The following is a 14,810-nucleotide window of genomic DNA, read 5'->3' as shown; positions in this document are numbered from 1 at the left end:
GCCTCAAACCTGGCATTTGACCTGACAACAGTCTCTCTCTCACTCTCTCCCTTGCTTCCTCCCTCCGATGGGGAGGATTGCCCGATATAAAATGATCAGCGTTAGGATTTGCGGGTTAAGGACGCTTAGAGCAGGGGTTTTAATGTCATGACGTCACATTAATTAGCGGCCACTTTGATCCTTTCAGCCTCTAAGCCCCAGTCTGCCATGTTCTGTCTGTCGGTGGCTGCTGGATGCTTTAGTGATTTCTTCAGGGACAGTGGAGGAGGATGCACGTCCGCACCAACGCGGGCCACTGATCAACCCAACCCTATAGGCCACAGCACAGCTTCCCTCTCCAGTGTTTTATTTCTCCATAGGTGATGCTTTTGTAAAAGAGGACGGGAATAAAAAACTACGTGAGTTCAACATGGCAGACAAGGATAGTGTGGAGAAATACCTGGAGAACAACCCGCAGTTCGCCAAAGAATACTTTGATAAGAAGTTGCGCGCTGACGCGCTGGCGACCGCCTTTTCTGCACCTGTCGATGTCAAAGATACTGCTTCCTTCAAGGATGTTAACTCTATTCAAGAGGCCGCCATCATCTTCGAACTGGTCCAAGAATTGCAGACACCGGGCACAATGGAGCAAAGCCTTCATAAAGTGTTGCAGAGAGTTTGCTTGATATTGCAAACCGATAGGCTCAGTTATTATTCATGCCGGTCTAGAAACGGAGTACCTGAGCTCGCCACTTGCCTCTTTGACGTGACTCCAACATCCAAGTATGAGTCAAACCTGGTCAATCCCCAGGCTGAAATTGTGTTCCCTCTCGATATCGGTATTGTTGGTTTCACCGCACACAGCAAAAAGCCACAGAATGTCCCAGACGTTACAAAGGTAAGAGATCCATGAAGCGCATCTCTGTAGCGTGCGCACTCTCCAAGAAATTACTCGCGACAGTAGGTGTGCGTGTGCGTGCAAAGCTGAAAAAAAGTTTCACAAGTCTCCATAACCTATTCATAGTTATTAGTGCGTAATTTCCCGTAGGCTTACTGGGTGTTTAACACAATGAACACACTTTTAGGCCAATATTGATCTAATTCATTTTAGGCCAATATTGATTTAATTCATTATTGATCAATCTGAAATTTGAGTGCTTGAGAGGCATTTGAAATGGTAGGACTGTGTTAAATAATTTTATTAATGTAGAAATTCATTAGCTTCAGCACTGAGAAAATAAGTCCAAAATTAGATTCCCAAATATGGTGAGACAAGCTAATAGACTATGGGCCATTGTTCTGTTTTGACATTTGTTTCTATTCACAAACAACTAATAAGGGACAGGTGCTTCTAAATACATATCTGAATACACAAGCTGCAACAAGACAGTTTAAATGAATTTCAGTCATAAGATGATGCTTGATTTTTATAGCTTATCTAACTTACATACTAAATGTTTGGAAAATAAATAAATTACCTGGAAATGTCTTTCTCTAATAGTTTTGAACTTGCACAGGGTTCAAACTGGCAAAAAGAATTGGATTTTAGATTTGAAACCTGTAATGCACATTATTTTCTCAAATATATACACTGAAGAATATGATAATATACCTGTATACTGGTCCATCTCCTCTCTGTAGTGTCCCATCTCTAAAACATGGTAGCACCAAATGATGACATGTGAAGGGAGCCTATGTCATCTGCTGCCAAGTGCAACCAGGGATAAAATGTAGATGGAATTTGATTACACTCCTAGTTTGTTTATTTAAAAATAACATCAGCATATGGAAAGCAACTTGAACTGCAAACAACAGAATGAATGAGCAATGTGATTTGCCTTTTTTCTTGCTCATATAAAAAGTTATAAAATATTGAGATTTTGTTGACATGAAAAAAATATTTGAGCTCATAGTGTCATATATAAAATTATGTCATGTTGTGTGTTTGTGATGTTGTTCTAAGTTCACCTTTGGACTTAAACAGACCTGACACTTCTCACAGTAACCACAGTTTTCTTTTTTTCATGATCCAGAATCAAAAATTCAGTGACTTTGTGGACAAACAGACTGGGTACAAGACCAAATGCATGCTCACTTTCCCTCTGATGGCTGAGAAGGAGTGCCTTGGAGTTGTCATGGCACTAAACAAAATAGGAGCTGATGCGTTCTCCCCGGAAGACGAGAAGGTAAGAATACAGACTTCTGCTAACGGTCTCATCCAGAGTCACTTACAGTGAGCGAGCAGGCAGTGGGGTTTGAGTCTTGCACAAGGACACTTGGCTGATGATGGGCACATGGGCTATTGCAGAAATTTAACCTGATTTTTTGATAGACACATTTTCTCATTGTACTCTGTCTTAATTAAGAAGTACCAGCTAAATTATAATAGCTGCTACCTCTAGTAGCTGTTGGGATTCCGTATGGTTATTCCTCATCCACTACTTTTGAGAAACTCTGCTCAGCCATTTTACAGTTGTAACTAAAAAAAGATTGTTACTATTATAACTAAGTTTGGCCACTAGGGTGCCATTCTGTTAGTGTGAGCCAATCAGAGCCAAGTCACTTGGCCCAATTGCTCTTGCTCTGCTGTTTTGAACATTTGACTTGAAAAGGAATAACCCAACATTGAATATCAGGTTTGAAATATGTTATCCCCATGGTCTATATCAGACCTAGTCAGAAGCAAGAGAGGACAGTTTGTCCTACCACTGATCTTCAGTGTCACTCTGAGGTACACTCCCATTGAGAATGAATTGGGACAAATGGAAAAGTTGATTTTTTTACAAAATATCCAGGTTAATTTTCTGTAATTTGAATGCACTAGAACTGATATCACCTGTGTGAAGCTCACTTTAAGACAAAAATAGTTTGAATCCACAAAATGAATCATTCATGGTCAGTGGAGCAAGTCTAGGCTGAACATCACTGGGGGAAGTGCTCAACATATATGGGCCCTAACCATCAAATCACTACGTATACAAGATCTGATACCTCATCACTGTATTAGTATGCAAGATCTGCTCTCTATTCACATAAGTGGGCTAGAGAGAGAAATGTTTAGTGACCAGGGAGTTTATTTCTTTCTTTTCTTGTGGAGAAGTCCAGGTGAAAACTTAATGAAAACAGAAAAACCTTCAGTCTTTAGCTTGACTACCATATAAATTTTAGTTTCAGTGGGGTTTTGAAAGGCTTAAGGCCAAGGGACATGCAAAGAACCATGTAATCCTTCAAGGGGAGTTAAAACATGAAAATCACTAAAATTTGATATTTTTCACATGACAACAGCAATAACTCTAATCTGATTTGGTTCTTAGTTCTTCCACAAGTACATGAACTTTGCCCAAGTCATCGCCCTGCAGCACTTCACAGCCTACATGTTCAACGTGGAGTCCAGAAGGAGTCAGGTAAACTGAACTGCTGCCATCTGACAAACAAACATTTACAGACACACAGCATCGGCTCCAAGTAGCCTTTGAGCTAGGAAACTGTGGTGAGAGCCATCCCTGATGTTTCACTGAATTAGGCCCACAACCGTTCACCTGCTATCAGCACTGATAAGACCTACATTCACCTACATTAGACTTACGCTACATTGACAGATACAACCTACAACATCTCACCGACACAAGCTCATCATTAACATGTGGACGAAAATTATAATTCTTACTTGATTATTCAAGCAATGAATGATGACTCCTTTGTTTTATGAGGTATGATACACAACTAATGCTGTCCAACTCATCTAAAAGCAACACTCAAGGACTGCAGAAATTCATATTGTGGTATTTCTAGTGCACTTAACAAAGCTCATACTGGATGCCGCAGCTACACAATTAATTCCCAGCATTCTCTCCTGTTCGCTTGGCTAGGTGCTGCTCTGGTCGGCCAGTAAAGTGTTTGAGGAGTTGACAGACATTGAGAGACAGTTCCACAAAGCGCTCTACACCGTAAGGACCTACCTGCAGTGCGAGCGGTACTCAGTGGGCCTGCTGGACATGACCAAAGAGAAGGTTGGTCTGGAAGAATACATTACAATCTACACAGAGGAAGGAATACATTGTATTCATGGCTGTGGGCCTAAATAGCCAAAGACGAATTTCACCAATTTAAAACAATTTTACTACCAATGTTGTGGAATAATAGTAGAAGTAGCATTCCCAATACTAACCAAGGTACATAAGTGGATATAAGTGCTCTTGCTTTATGATTTATACTATATGCTATATAGTTCTCACTTGGTTTGTCTGCCTCTGAGATCTTTGGATAAATGAGGATGAATAGAGATAAGTAGAGAATTCACTCAAGTCATTGAGTAAGTAAGATGCATTTGATGGATTTTGTAGGGACTATTTTCATCTCCAAATGCTATATATCCATTGATAAGAAAAAATGCATGAATAATTATTTTATTTTTTTTACTATTTTGTAAGCAGAGGTCTTCAGGTAGCTGATAACCTTAACAAAATTCTCTACTTTTCTGCCAGCAATAATACTGTACGAGAGGTTGCCTTTTTTTTTTTTTCACATGGTGAATATCTCATTCAGAATGAAATTCTTCAGATCTGTGTGTCTTTGTCTGTGTTTTAAACCCAAGGACTACAATGGAAATAAATCTTTGGGTTTTTGTGGTAGCCTTGATAATACTGAGATGCATGTGTTTTTAAAACTGTTCAATAAACTAAACTAAATGTCTGCATTTTGTTCCTCCAGGAATTCTATGATGAGTGGCCAGTGAAACTGGGAGATGTGGAACCTTATAAGGGACCAAAGACACCGGACGGCAGGGTAACAGATTCTACTGATTCCTTTCACATTCTGAAAATCATATTCCTCCTCTTTAAATGTTGTTGTCATTTAGTTTTTGTCATCTAATTCAGTTGAGTTTTTGCTTGTCAGTCTGAAAGCGTATGCACTCATAGTTATACTTATGGCACTTTAAATTTTACTCTGTTCGACTTTTCTATAGTCTTGCATAGATTGATGCTTTGATCAATAATGGCTAAAAGGTGTTTGATTTTTCTGTAGGAAGTCAACTTTTACAAGATCATTGACTACCTCCTGGAAGCCAAAGAAGAAATCAAAGTCATACCGTGAGTAGTGGTGGCTAGGTGTTATAAATCTGCTAACATTTGGTCTTGAAGAGTTCATTTTCAAAGTAAAATTGTAATTTTTATTTGTGATGGGGAAAAAGTGAAGCAATATTTAGCAAGCTTGCATTAAAAGTGGGACTTCTAGAGAGGCTACATCTGTACGAGTGTCAGCATTGTTTAACAAGCTTCTTAGGGAATAAGGTGCTTAACCCAGCTCACATAACTGTATCTCTCTCTCTCTCTCTCTCTCTCTCTCTCTCTCTCTCTCTCTCTCTCTCTCCCTCTCTCTCTCGCTTTTCAGTGGTCCACCTGCAGATCACTGGGCTTTAGTTAGTGGACTACCGACCTATGTGGCAGAGAATGGCTTTGTAAGTCTCTTATGGCTGCTCAGGGCTGTTCAGTGTCAGAATCACTTTATTTGTTAAGGAAGAATAATAAGGACTTAGTAAGGAACGGACTTGGTGAAATCTGTACAGGGACATATCAACAAGGTGATATGAGATATAATAGACAGACATAGACATATCACTATGTTTTATCACTATGTGCAGTATCTATATTTAACTGTATCTATATGAGGCATCTACAGGTTGTGAATTGGTAGGACTGAGAGTCAATTTATGGCATTGAATTTATGACATGATATCGCATAAATATACACTGTAGATAATAAGCTTTTCTGTAAACCTGCACATTTGTTAACTCACAAGTAAAGACTGATGATTGTTCTTGCACTGCATATCTAAATGCAGCTGATTTTTTACAATGGAAAGTTTAATCAGTTTAATCAGTTTAATCAGTTTAATCATGCTCCCTTGTATGATTAACGAGGAAAACATAAGTTAATATACTAAAGTGCCATAATTGTAAATAATTGTAACAAAGAGGTTGACTTCAATTCTGTTTTTATGTGACTGAACTGTTTTTCCACCACCTGTAGATTTGCAACATGATGAATGTGGCTGCAGATGACTACTTCACTTTCCAAGTAAGGAGACTCATATTGTCTATTTATTTTCTTTCCACATACACACACAGTCCAATACACATAGATGACATACACTGACATACAAACACACACACAGCCCTCCCGCTCTGATAATGAAGCCGATCATTTTATTCGTGTAAGATGCAGATTTTGTATCAAACAGCTTCAATGCAGTATGGAAACCCGGCAAGAACTGATTGCATGCTTCAACACATTTGTTTTCTAATGTTTTTCAGAAAGAGGCTGTGGACGAAGCAGGTTTTATCATCAAGAACGTCTTGTCGCTGCCCATCGTCAACAAGAAGGAAGAAATCGTGGGCATCGCCACTTTCTTCAACAGGAAAGATGGCAAACCGTTTGATGAGCACGATGAACAGATCACTGAGGTCAGCCTCTGTGCATTCTCTCTCTCTCTCTCTCTCTCTCTCTCTCTCTCTCTCTCTCTCTCTCTTTCTTTATAACTTTTTATGCCCCTCTACCATGGTACATGGTATGTAGGACATTATGTCGTCATGGAGGCATCTATCTATATGTCTGTGTGGAGATACCTTCTTGTGAACTCAGTAACTCAAGAACAATGATAGAAACTTCATACTTACACACACAGGTTCCCCCTATAATCTGATGATGTGATTTTGGAGCACCTCACTGCATGAATTTACATATTAATGAGGAAAAAAAAAATGTTCTCGAAACTACTATGACTCCTTAATGCTTTACGATATGGAGTTCATATTAATACCGTCCATGTGTTATGTGAAGACAAGAATGTTGACATAGAAATATTTGCTAATTAATGCTGTAATTACCTTAATTAATGATGTCATTAGCATGTTTAATATATCATGGTGATTATGGCAGGACATTAGGCAGTTCAAGTGCCTTTTGTTTAGTCTCTTTCTCTCTCCTCTCTCTCTCTCTCTCTCTCTCTCTCTCTCTCTCTCTCTCTCTCTGTCTCTCTCTCTCTCTCTCTCTCTCCCTTGCTGTCTTATGCTTTCTGTTCTTTTTCTCTTTCTCCAACTGTCTGTGTGTCTCTCTCTCTCTTACTCTGTCTGTCTCTTTATTTCTGGACTCATTCTTCCCTGGTCTTTCACCCTATCAATAAAAAAGCAAACAAAATGTTACAACAAAATATCTAATGTTTTTTATTCATCCATCCACTCATTCATTCACTGTGTATTCTCCAGGCCCTGACACAGTTCCTGGGCTGGTCGGTGCTGAACTGTGACACCTACGACAGGCTGAACCGCATGGAGTACAGGAAAGACATTGCCCAGGAGATGCTCTTGTACCAGACCAGATGCACCACAGATGAGGTGCAGTCCATCCTGGTCAGTAGTTACTGGACTGCCTGCATACTGTTAACCTGGGTTTCTTCTCCCAATTCAGTAATTTAGGTAGTATCTCAAACCTTGAGCAAAGTAGTCACTCACCGACTTTGTGTTATGGTGTGTAATGGCAACATTACAAAACCACACTTGACTCTAACTAACCCTGGGTCTGATGGATAGTATTTAAGACCCGCATTGAGTTTTACATCAATAAAATCAGATGCGACATGATAGACTTTATTGATACAATGGAAAATTGTCCTTCATCCAATAATGTGTAATAAGTGTGGGTTAATAGGTTGCCAATGGGAGAGATGATGATAATTGGATAGATAATTGTAATTATGTATGTGAAAACATGATATCATGATGAACATGATTTTGGCTCATCATTAAACATGTTCTTTGCTTGGCAGTTATTACTTTACTCCACCCTTCTCCATTTAAAAACTAATTTTCTAGGGACACAAGAATATTACATCTATTGTCTGGGCACTGTGACTTTAGCACCTTTGTGCTCTTTACTAATGGCTTGTACTGTTGACAATCTAGAAGTGAGCATCAGCTATATGTCTTGAACACAAATGTCATTACAGATGATTGTTCTCTGTTTTTTAACCAGAACACCAAAGAGAAGTTTGACGCAGATCCAGAGGACTGCGACCAGAAGGAGATGTATAAACTATTGGTATGTTTTTAAAAACCTCAGTTCAGAAACTTAATACATTACTCATTAATCGTTACTCACTTTACCATTACCATACAGACTTGGTGGAATTTTTGGGGTACAGCACGTCGTTTACTCACACAGCAAAAATCACATGTACAGGCAAGACAAAAAAATATTTGAAAATTCGGAAAGGTGATTTTGTGATTTTTTATATTTGTCTTACACCAGAATGGAACCAACGTTCCATTCTGGTGTAAGACAAATATAAAAAATATAAAAACGACTGATAATTCCTTTATACCCAGCAACATTTAAGTAATCCGGAATGGATTTGAAGATAAAGAAATTAAGTCCTTTTACTCACAAAGCACTAACATTTCAGAGGATGTAGTCATCTGTGCTTTTTGAGTATTGAACAAAGAAAAATGCTGTACTTCATTGGATGATTTCTATGTGGACTGTGTTGTGTTTTTGTGCAGAGAGCAACCTGCCCGCTGGCTGACAACGTCAACGGAGAGTCTCTGTACCTGTTCTCCTTCAGTGACTTCCCCTCCTCAGAGTTTGAACTTATCAAAGCCGGCATCCGCATGTTCTTCGAGCTCAACGTAGTCGAAAAGTTCAAAGTCCCCGCAGAGGTCAGTCAGCTATTCAGTCAGTCAGCGAGTCTGGCAGTTTAAAAAATCTAGTCGTTTATCATCCAGTCATTCTATCGGTTAGCTGCTCGTTCAATCAGGAGGCCTGTCAGTCAGTCAGTCAGTCAGTCAGTGTGCCTGCAGGTCAGCAGCTCTGTCCGTCAGCCAGGGAGTCAGTCATTCAGTCAGTCAGAAAGTCCAGATTCCTCACTGCAGATATCCGTAGATATAAAAATCATGTCATATAATTTCATGCATTTGTAGAATGATCCCTGGTAACATATTCCATCCTTCTCACACATCCTTTCTCTCACCTCCTCGCTCTCTGTGTCACACCCGTTTCCCTCTCCTCTCCTCTCTCTCTCTCTCTCTCTCTGTCTCTCTCTCCCTGTCTCTCTCTCTCTCTCCCCCTCTCAGACTCTGACCAGGTGGATGTACACAGTGAGGAAGGGTTACCGCAGCATCACCTACCACAACTGGAGGCACGGCTTCAACGTAGGCCACACCATGTTCTGTCTGCTGCAGGTATGCACATCTGCTGCACAATACCTACAGCTTACTGCATGATGACTACACTTAGCTGGACACCAATGTAATGCTTTGGCCCTTACCTCCCTCTCTCTGTGTTGGACCTACATTGAGTGTACAAATTAATAGGGCGCCGTCCTAATCGTGAGTTGTGCCCCCTTTTGCACAAGCTTTCACTTTTGTAAAGGATTAAAAATTCCCTTCTTTTTCCTCATCTCTTCCCCTTCTTTCACATTTCTGCTTCATGACTGAAGACTGGTCAGTCTATTTCATGGAGAGAGAAGTTGGTCCTAGTATTTAGTACGCTACACTCCATGTGTTATAACAGCACATGAGTCAGTCAAATCTTTAAACAAGCTTGTAACAATGCTTTATCTCTTCAAAAGGCTAATTGGAAATTTCCTCATTACAGGTGAAATACAGGCCATAATGTGTGTTAATAATCACACAACGGCATTGCAAGGCATTATGAATATCCTTAAAATGACTATTAATGTGTGCCCAGTGTCTTGCTACTTACAGTTTGTATCTCCCTCTCGACTTGTCTCTTTCTGTACTTTCTGTAACTCTCTCTCTCTCTCCCACAGACAGGAAAACTGAGGAAGTACTACTCTGATCTGGATGCCTTTGCCATGGTGGCTGCTGCTTTCTGCCATGATATCGACCACAGAGGAACCAATAACCTCTACCAGACAAAGCAAGTCAAACTTTCATTCTGTGTGTGTGTGTGTGTGTGTGTGTGAGTGAGTGAATGTTTAGCATATCTTTATGTGTGACTTGTGTGTAAGTAACCATCTCCCTCTCTCTCTCTGTTTTTCTGTAGGAGTGCGGCTCCTCTGGCCAAGCTTCATGGTTCTTCCATTATGGAGAGGCACCATTTGGAGTACAGCAAGACGCTCATGGCTGAGGAGGTACAACACATTACTGCATCTTATTTTTTTAAGCAGTTACAGTGTTAATTGCAGTAGTTTATAGTATTATAGTATAAATATGACAGTATTTATTGCACGAAACGTGTGCATTTTCAGTTTTCAGATGAGTGATGTTTTCAAGCTTGATTATCTAAAGACTGCAAGTTGGAGTGATGTGTAAAATCATAATTAGACATTAGCGGTTGTGCTAAACACTAACCCTCACTCACACACGCACACACACACACACACACACATAACCACTTTTCATTGTCTCTCCCAGAGCCTGAACATCTTCTGCAACCTCCAGAAGCGTCAGTTTGAGACTGTGCAGCACTTGTTTGATGTCTGCATCATCGCCACTGATCTGGCCCTTTACTTCAAGTGAGTTTCCTGAAATACACTGAATGCATTCAGACCGCTAGCAACTACCGTGTTACTGTCCGATAGCTGATTTGAAGTGGCAGACAGCTAGCTGTAGTGCCAGTAGTGTTACAGTGATCGATAGATAGCAATGCCAGCAGGCGATTGGCTGAAGATGGACGATGTTGTTTAAAAGTTCAGCTGCAGCCAATCAATGTCTGTCTGCCTGCCTGTCTGTGCCCTTCTTTTGGGTTCGATTGACAACATAAGGATTCAATAGTTTTGTGTAATCAATTTGTGCACCTACTGACTGTCTGTCTGTATGTATGTCTGTCTGCCTGTTTGTCCACATACAGAAAGAGAACCATGTTCCAAAATATTGTGAATGCCACAGAGCCAATGCCAGATGAGAAGGAGTCCATCGCCTATATTTCCAACAACCCCATCAGGAAGGAAATTATCATGTACGTATGAGATGCAAACACATGGAGTTGACTCCAAAACAAGCATTCCAGTATACTTTAAGATAGTAACACATTTGTTGATGGAATCATCTATAGCTTAGATAAATTGATCGATGCATTTCAGGTAACAAAACTTTTCCAAAAATGTATATATAGCATTTTAGGACTAAACCATTCCAGTGGATTTACACCATACTGCATATATTTGAACTGAGAAATAATATGCATGTAGGGTTCATAGAGTCTTCATTACATGCCTGACAAATGACCAATATAAATAGCAATGTACCATCTTGCCTTCCCTTCTCTTACTCTCTTTCTGTCTGTCTGTTTCTCTCTGTGTCTGACGTCTGACTATCTATTTCTGTGTCTCTGTCTGCTCCAGGGCCATGATGATGACAGGCTGCGACTTGTCAGCCATCACCAAGCCCTGGGAGGTACAGAGCAAGGTGGGTTGCCTTCACAGCCTTCACACACAATGACTTACAACAGTAGAAAGTGAAGCCAGGAAGTCGTTAAAACACATAGGTAGTAAAGGAATGGCAAGTACAAAAATGAACCTTTACAGTCCAGGTTACATTATTATTTTTGTCACGTTGGAATCAATAAGAAACAGGCACAGAACCCATTTTGAGATTAAGAAACAGTAAGAGAAAGATTTAGTGAGGTCACGAACTTCAACACATTGCTCTCAAACATTTTAGAAGCGCTGAATTTATCTTCCTAGACACAGGCTCAAAAGTCAAGTCATATCAAGTTCATTGATAAAGCACATTGAAAACAACCATCATAGACCAAAGTGCATACAAGATATTACAACAAACAATGCAGACAAGCAATACAGAGCAGAAAAACAAAAATCACTTGCACAAACACAGACAGAAACACGCACACACGGTCTCGTCAAACAGAGCCAAAGGCTAAAAAACAGAGTTATGCTTTGAGACAGGTTTTGAATTAACTGATGGATGGGGAGGACATGATGTAATGGGGGAGTCGAGGGGCAGAAACAGCTAAGGCTCGATCCCCCTTAAGCTTCAAGAAGCGTCCAAGAACCCCATGTCCAAACCACTAACAGATTACTAGATGTCCTACATATTAAATTTTTCCATTACGTTTTTTGTCACTTATTTATCTGCGTCTTTATTTGTCTCTGTCTGTCTCTCTTCAGGTGGCTCTGATGGTCGCTGCTGAATTCTGGGAACAGGGAGACTTGGAGAGAAACGTTCTGGACCAACAACCCATTGTAAGGGTCTTACCCGTGTTACTCTTCCCCTCTCTTCTCTTCTCTCCTCTTCTCTTCTCTTCTCTTCTCTTCTCTTCTCTTCTCTTCTCTTTTCTTCTCATCTCTTCTCATCGCTTTTCTTCTCTTCTCTTCTCTTCTCTCCTCTTCCCTTCTCTTCTTTTCTCTTCTCTTCTCTTTGAATTGTTTTAACCTTTATATATCAGTTCAGTTTTCTCAGAGTTATCATCCCAAAACCTCTTGTCTGCCTCTCTCTGATCTGAAACTCTCCTCTCTCTCTCTCACAGCCCATGATGGACAGAAATTGTGCCGAACAGCTACCTAAGATGCAGTGCGGTTTCATTGACTTCGTATGCGCGTTCGTATACAAGGTAATGAATGGTTCTGACTATCTACCTCTCCAACCATAAGTTTATGATCCTAAGAAAAGAGATGAGTGTAGTTATGAGGGGTTGATATAGATGAGGGGGAGACGGCAGCTTAATGAAGGATGTTAAGCCATGAAACAACTGAGGCATGGATTTTGCAAAAGGGGCGTGCAACTCAGTATTAAGAAGGTGGTTCTAACATTGTGTACACTGTGTCTAAATATTATATTTAAGTATATTGGAGAATAGAGTGCACTTGCGTTATAAAGGAGATTAAAGTTAAATAAGGTTTTCACTGCCCTGTAGCACAAAATAACAATAATATATCTGCAGGGGATTTATAGGGCTATTTATCAATACCAGTGATTCACTGATTATTTCGCCAGGTGCTGAAGTTTCTGGTTTTCAAAACTCACTCTCTGGCCTGTACTCTGTTTTGGAACAAATAGTCCCCAACTGTTGAAATTTCACAACACCCCCAGTCCCCTCCCTCACCTACTCCCCACACATTCTTTTCTGCACACATTTTCCATTGCCCAACGATGTCCAGCGTCGCAAAACATCTCAGCTACAAAGGCGAAATGTCTTGTTCTCAAGCTAGGAAAGCAACTGACAAACACAGTATTTTGCATTGTGATATATTATCTTTTAGCAGACATTTCTGTTGGCTCTCTGCTCTAATTAGCTAGCTTACTTGTCTCTATTGTGAAAATGCAACTTCATAGTTTACGTCAATTACAGGCCACCGTAGCTCAGGGGGACATGAGGGGTGAGGGGGTGGCGGGTGGGTGTTGTGCCAGAGACTTGTGTAGGAGGAGGATGTTGTGCCAATGTGCCAACCATCTGAGGCTGAATAACAGAAAGCAGAGTAGAACCCACTGAATTCAGCCAGCCCTAACCGGAATGTCAGCTAGCTAGCTGTATATCACCCAACAGCATATTTGGACAAGAACACACATAGACACATGCATGTGCACGTGAACACACACAAGCAAACACACATATTGTCCTCTAACACATGCAATCCCCTTCTAAGCACCACTCAGTGTGCACATACACACAGATTGACATTCAGTGTGTTTTTTCTCCACTGGTCAGGAGTTCTCCAGGTTCCACAAAGAGATCCAGCCCATGTTTGACGGCCTGAACAACAACAGGATGCACTGGAATGAGCTGGCAGAGGTCTACAATGCCAAGATGAAGGCCATCGAGGATGAGAAGAAGAAACTGGAGGAGCAGGAGAAGAAAGGTATAAGACCTAGATAGATGGATGGATGGATGGATGGATGGATCGATCCATGGACCTAGATTAGTCCAGTGAATGGCTTGATAGACAAGTGATAACTCATTTGTAATATTTCAGTGGCTGTTACATGTTGAGAACCATCCCATATCAGTCTCACCTTCTTTCTGTTTGTGTGTGTGTGTGTGTGTGTGTGTGTGTGTGTGTGTGTGTGTGTGTGTGTGTGTGTGTGTGTGTGTGGCGTGTGTGTGTGTGTGTGGTGTGTGTGTGTGTGTGTGTGTGTGTGTGTGTGTGTGTGTTTGTCCAACAGGTGATGACGGAGGGAAGTCAAAGACCTGCACCATCTGCTAAGTGGAACTTGGATCTAGTCCGGTGTGGTCTGGTTAGGTCTAATCTAGGCTATGCTAGTCTGTTCTGGTCCAGCCCAGTCAATTCTGGACTGGTCTGAATGTGGTCTAGTTGGATCTAGGCTAGGCTAGCTTGGTCTGGTCTGGTGTGATCGAATCCAGGCTAGTGTAGTCTGGTTCTGTCTGGTTGGGTCCAGTCTGGTCTGGCCCAGCCCAGTTTGGTCTAGTCTACTTTAGTCTAGTGTAGTCAGGTCTGGTCTGATCTGGTCTTATCCAGTCCAGTCTGGATTAGGCCAGCCTAACCAAAGAGGGAAGAGTCAGAAACATCATGGAGAAGGACTGTTCTCTACGGGACTGTCACAGGAACAGAAGCCATTCGACTCTGAGGATGTGATGTATTTGAAACTTCCTTCTACTTCATCTTCTTCTTCTTCTGTTTCTTACAATGACAGACAGCTATAAACATTTGAAAAAGAATGTTGCATTATATATACGAAGACAACATTTTCAACGCTACAGAACCAATGGTCAGATATAAACATAACACTGTAGCCAAGGCACATGTCCCAAATCTTATGGATTGAAATTAAAATGCAGATACAAACTCCTCAATATAATAGATCAAATAGAATACTACATGTGATGCATGTAGG

General features: G+C 40.7%; 1 protein-coding gene across 1 annotated transcript; it reads left to right on the top strand.

The window, feature by feature from the left end:
• Nucleotides 1–409: 409 nt before the first annotated feature.
• Nucleotides 410–14,200, top strand: pde6c (phosphodiesterase 6C, cGMP-specific, cone, alpha prime). The gene is made up of 22 exons (XM_071535549.1): nt 410–877; nt 2,013–2,165; nt 3,294–3,383; nt 3,849–3,989; nt 4,690–4,764; nt 5,005–5,069; nt 5,371–5,437; nt 6,010–6,057; nt 6,294–6,443; nt 7,245–7,388; nt 8,011–8,076; nt 8,538–8,693; nt 9,108–9,215; nt 9,806–9,915; nt 10,042–10,129; nt 10,413–10,513; nt 10,849–10,956; nt 11,342–11,405; nt 12,128–12,202; nt 12,487–12,570; nt 13,666–13,816; nt 14,121–14,200. Exons 1-22 carry the CDS (start codon nt 410–412, stop codon nt 14,159–14,161), a joined length of 2,553 nt encoding a protein of 850 aa, XP_071391650.1. The 3' UTR covers nt 14,162–14,200.
• The last annotated feature ends 610 nt before the right edge of the window (nt 14,201–14,810 follow it).

Source organism: Centroberyx affinis, unplaced genomic scaffold (assembly GCF_046629955.1).
Source record: "Centroberyx affinis isolate AG114_WGS23_722 - 3 ecotype Tasmania unplaced genomic scaffold, CSIRO-AGI_Caff_v1 ptg000178l_1, whole genome shotgun sequence".
NCBI lineage: Eukaryota > Metazoa > Chordata > Actinopteri > Beryciformes > Berycidae > Centroberyx > Centroberyx affinis.
This window is presented reverse-complemented; position numbering and strand designations above follow the sequence as displayed.